This window comes from Myotis davidii, unplaced genomic scaffold (genome assembly GCF_000327345.1).
Source record: "Myotis davidii unplaced genomic scaffold, ASM32734v1 scaffold924, whole genome shotgun sequence".
NCBI lineage: Eukaryota > Metazoa > Chordata > Mammalia > Chiroptera > Vespertilionidae > Myotis > Myotis davidii.
This window is the reverse complement of record NW_006294764.1, coordinates 821,396-826,890: the sequence shown is the minus strand read 5'-3', so window position 1 is coordinate 826,890 and position 5,495 is coordinate 821,396. Positions and strand designations below refer to the sequence as shown.

Here is a 5,495-nt window from a genome sequence, read left to right as displayed (position 1 = left end):
CTGACAGGCAGGAGCTATATATATATCGCTGCTAATTATTCGCTGTAGGTGGCTGTCTTGCCAATGCAATTCACGGCCCTCGATGGCTCTAGTAAACACTGTTCGTCTTGGTCTGGATAAGGAGTCTGGGGAAAGAAAGAAATGCATGCAGCAGTTTAATGATGGATTATCTGAAGCTCTAACTCTTGTGTTCTTCAGGGTGGGAGGGTAGGCATGTGGTTAGTGAGAGCAGCCACTCTGCCATCTGTCTGGGTGTTTGTTGTGTTACCTGTTTATTGGATAGCTTTTAGTGTGTCTGTGTCCTCTATGGAAAGATATTTTCTACAGAGATCTATGGCTGCCTTTCTACTTCTTACAGAAAACTAATTTCTCCTAGGACCCAGAGCTACATGAAAGAGAGAAGGAACAATGGTGTGCAGCTGCTCAATTATGAGGATACAAACTGCTTCTAGAGAAGTCAGAGGAAGAGAGAAGTAGGGAGGTAATCTTTCTGGTCAATCTATATCCTGTTTCATTTACAGCATGACCCTTATCGGACTGAGGACTTCCATGAAATTCATATTAAATGCTGAAAGAAAGAGCTAAAGCCCTGTGTATTCTGGTATCTTTATCACACAGATAATTGCAGGCTTACAGCCTTTTTCTCCAATAAGAAAAACTGATACTGACAACAGTCTTATTTTCTCATTAGAGTCTTACCATGCCATCTCCCTTCCAGAAAAAAGCTGCAAGGAAACCAAAACAGCAGGCAAATTACACTCACTTCTTAAGAGTGGTGTGTATGAAGACCAAATGGACAATATACTGTTATAAACTGCAGATAGAGGAATCATGGGAATGACATTTTAAAAAATATAAAAAGGTGTAAAAGGTTATTTAACGGACTCTATGCCAAATTAAGGGTGGTTGAAACTATTTTGGGATAAAGAACTGAATACTGCACAGGTGTTTCCAGAAATGCCCAAATGAGGTGTGCATCTACTGAGCCTGTGCAAAAATATTGGGAATAAAAGTCAAAAGATTCAGACTGAACATACTCATCCACTAAGCTAAAGTCCCTGGAGTCTGGTCATCTCTTCAGAATTTAATATATTCCACAGAGTATGGACTCAGAGAATTAAATGAGAATAACACTGACAGTAATTACTGAAACTGCTTCTCCTTCATGTTATTCCTCAGTAGAAGTACAATGACCCTTCTATTGGCTGCAGTCTAAGCCCCTCTCTTGTTGAAGTGAGAATCCACTGTGAGTTTACTTATCCCACAGTGGGGATTAGGCTCCCAAAATGTTCTGTAATTCATTAAGTTAGTAAATAATGAGTCCTTACTACATGGAAGATACAGTTCCAGGTGCTAAAAATATACAAAGTCCCTGCCTTCAGCAACCTTTACATTCAAATGGGGAGAGATAGTTAAACAAATATATATCAGATGGTTATAAATGCTATAGAAAAGATGAGAGTAGAGTTAGGGAGAAGGCAAACTGGTGTTAGGTGAGGGTAATTTTTTTTTCTTAATATATTTTATTAATTTTTCACAGAGAGGAAAGGAGAGGGATAGAGAGTTAGAAATATCGACGAGAGGGAAACATCAATCAGCTGCCTCCTGCACACCTCCTACTGGGGATGTGCCCGCAACCAAGGTACATGCCCTTGGCCGGAATCGAACCTGGGACCTTTCAGTCCGCAGGCTGATGCTCTATTCACTGAGCCAAACCGGTTAGGGCTAGGTGAGGGTAATTGTTTTATATAGAATAAGGTAAGATTTGAACAGAGACCTGAAGGAACTGAAGGCAAGACATAACTAAGGGAAGAGCATTCCAGGCAAAAGGAAAAGCAAGTGCTGAGATCCTGAGGTGGGAAAATATCTGGAGTTTTTAAGGGCAACAAAGAGGCCAGTGTACTTGGAATGGAATGAGCAAGCAGGGAAATCATAGGAGATGAGGTCAGAGAGATACCAGAGAGCTAGATAATGAGGGCCTTGCAAGCCATGAGTGAAAATGACTTTGGCTTTCTGAGTAAGATGAGAAGCTACTGGAGGACTTTGAGCTGTTGAAGGTATATGATGTGATTTGTATTTTAATTTTTGGGGAAATATATTTTTTATTGATTTCAGAGAGAGAGAGAGAGAAACATAAAAGATGAGAGACACACATCGATTGGTTGTCTCCTGCATGCGCCCTGACCAGGGCCAGGGATTGAGCCTGCAACTACGTTCCCTTGACTGGAATTGACCCTGCGACCCTTCAGTCCACAGGACAACACTCTATCCACTAAGCCAAACCGGCTAGGGCTTGACTTGCATTTTAAAAGGCTAACTGGAAGCAATATTGAGAACAGATTATAAGGTAGAGGGTAGAAGCAGGAGGAGCAGTTAGGAGGCCACTGCAATAATTTGTGAAAGATGATAACTTGGCCAGAGTAATAAGCAGTGGGAGTAATTAGAGTATATGGATTTTGTATATATTCTGAAAGTAAAGGCAATCGCATTTGCTTATGGATTACATCTGGGGTAAGAGAAAAAGGGAAAAATCAAGAATGACTCCAAGGTTTTTAAGACAGACTTGACATATATAGAGACAGGGAAGACAGCAGGAAGAGCAGGTTTGGATGGGGTTTGAGGGGTAAGAAATCCTACTGAGATGTCCATTAATATCTAAGTGGAGATACTGAAAGGTCATTGAACATACAAGCCTGGAGCTGAGAGAAAATCTCTAAGCAGGAGGCATAAATTTGGAAGTTGTTAGTATATAGATGATTATTAAAACAATGTAATGAAATAAGTATAGAAAGATAAGTGGGCCCTAACCGGTTTGGCTCAGTGGATAGAGCATCAGCCTGCGGACTCAAGGGTCCCAGGTTCAATTCCAGTCAAGGGCATGTACCTTGGTTGCGGGCACATTCCCAGTAGGGAGTGTACAGGAGGCAGCTGATCGATGTTTCTCTCTCGTCGATGTTTCTAACTCTCTATCCCTCTCCCTTCCTCTCTGTAAAAAATCAATAAATGCATTTTTTAAAAAAAGATAAGTGGTTTAATGACTGATCCCTGGGCACTCTAGCATTTTAGGTTGAAAAGTGGGGAGGAGACGGTAAAAAAGACTTAGGAGAAAGGGCCAATGAAGTAAGATGAGAACCAAGAGAATAGCAGTGTTTTGCTCTTTTTAAAAAAAATAAATTTATTGGGGTGGCATTGTTTTTTTTAAATTTTTATGTTTTAAATTAAATTTGTAGTGTTTTGGAAATAAGATGAAAAAGATGTTTCAAGGAGAGAGAGATGATAGCCCAAATAGAGTGAGTTTAAGGGAGAATAAGAGCAGAAGAGATGGAGATGGTAAATATATATTATTTTTTGAATTATTTTTCTTATATCTACCACTTATTTTTACTACCTCAGAAAAAGAGGGAGGTACGAGAGAGGCATGTGGGGCCACAAGTATTTTTGTTTTGAGATGACAGATAAAAACAATGTGCTTGTATACTCTCAGGAATAATCCACAAAAATTTGTGATGCAGGGGAGCAAGGAAAGAATTCCAGAATGATGTCCTGGATAAAAGAGAAGAAATAGGATCTCTAGAATAAGTGGAAAGCTTGGACTTACATAAAAGAACAAACAAAAACAGTGGAAGAACCACGGTAGATGGACATAGACTGAGGCAGATGTAGTAATGTAAATTTGGAAATTCTCTTCTGATTGCTTCTATATTCTCAGTGAATAGGAAGCAAGGCTTCAGCTAACATGAGGAAAGAGAGGAATATAAAAAGTTTTAGTGAAAAGATGGTGGAAAATAGTAATTTAGAAGAGTGAACTAGGGCATAAACTAGGGAAATGCAGTAGATGTCTAGTCTACACACTACGGATCTACTTGAGATGAGTGGTCATAAACTTAAAAATTAAGACCAGTTACCATGGGTGTATTTCTCTCTACCATGTTCAGCTTTGCAGTTGTGAGCACCGAGTAATTAGAGAGTTAGACTAAACTACTAACATTAGGGATCTGTTATGTGAGTGTAACAAAGGGAAAGGAGGGAGGAAGGGTTGAGTATGTATGCAAGGGAATGATTATAATGATGCACCAAGAATCTAACGTGGATAAGGAGGAAAATGAAGCTATCAAGAGAATGAAAAAAATAGTAGGATAAAAATTCCTAGTGGGTCAAAAACTACTGGAATTGGGATACTAAAGAAAATAAGGTAGTAAAAGCTGCTGGTGGTAATTAGAGCTGCTCTAAATTGAGATTATGAAGAAAGTTTTTGGTAATGACAAGGTTTAGGAGAGGATCTTGGGATTCCATGGCTAAGTTATTTTGGAAGATGAGACTATTAAAAGAGGGGAGATCAAGGAGCTGAGAAGCTAGAATATTGGAAGGATCATCTATGTAGCTACTAAAATCATTAAGAATTATGATAGAAGTAGTGACAGAGAGTAGTGTTGTAAGCCAATAGCCAAAAATCTTCAGGGAATGAGGGGGAACTTGACCCAGAGGTCTACAAATAACCTAAACCAGAAGGGTAGAAGACAGTATATTTGATGGCATAAACTTTAAAGATGGGGGTTATTTTAGGAAGGAGTGAAGGACGTTGGGGAGATGGCAATGAGGGATAAGCAGGATGCCTATTGTTCCATCAGGTCCAATGGCAAAGAGAAGTGAGAGATAAATCAGCCTCAACATGAAAAGACTGCAGAGGAAGCAACATACTCAGATGAGAACCAGTAACAGTAAATAACACCAATATACTATGACAAGGAAGAAAATGCCAGACTGGAGACATCTGTTTGTATGCACTTCACTCTCTCTATGCCAACCCAAAGCTCATACTGAGAAGATGGCTTCCTGCGTTGTGGCGGTTGGATGGTACCAGTAAAGGCAGCACAAAGAAGTGGCAAACCTGCAGCCTTCTCACCTCTCGTTACTTTAGCTGCCTTAGATACACTGAGAGTCAATATGGTACAGTTGATGAACACCAAGCAAGAACAATAATTTAAGTAATTTTCTCTTTGAGATTAAAAAATGTCAGTAGATTTATCATCTAAAATAAAGGGGACCGCCCTACCTGGTTTGGCTCAGTAGACAGAGTGTTGGCTTGCGGATTGAAGGGTCCCAGGTTCGATTCCAGCCAAGGGCACATGCCCGGGTTGTAGGTTTGATCCCCAGTAGAGGGTGTGCAAGAGGCAGCCAATCAATGATTCTCTCTCATCATTGATGTTTCTATCTCTCTCTCCCTCTCCCTTCCTCTGAAATCAATAAATATATATTTTAAAAAATTAAAATAAAATAAAGGGGACCACATATAAAATTAATGTCTTATCAAAATCTCCCACTAATAAAGGTTCTCAATGGGCAAAAGAGCAATCAGTTCCCACCATTAAATAGCCAGAGTCAGATAAACTAAAACTCATGCAAATGCTGATGCCCAGTGATATCAGTAGGCTATTGGGCTCAAAATGCAGAGAGTACAGTATCATTGTACTGCAAGCATGTCAAACTCAGGGCTG

General features: G+C 39.7%; 1 protein-coding gene across 1 annotated transcript in view; it reads right to left on the bottom strand.

Annotated features, from left to right (window-relative positions):
- ZSWIM5 (zinc finger, SWIM-type containing 5) overlaps positions 1 to 5,495 on the bottom strand; it is a 53,385-nt gene that overhangs the window by 31,887 nt on the left and 16,003 nt on the right. The window contains 1 exon segment of the mRNA XM_006779572.2: positions 1 to 125. This exon segment is cut by the window's left edge and continues 21 nt beyond it. Within this exon segment, the coding sequence (XP_006779635.1) occupies positions 1 to 125 (125 nt within the window).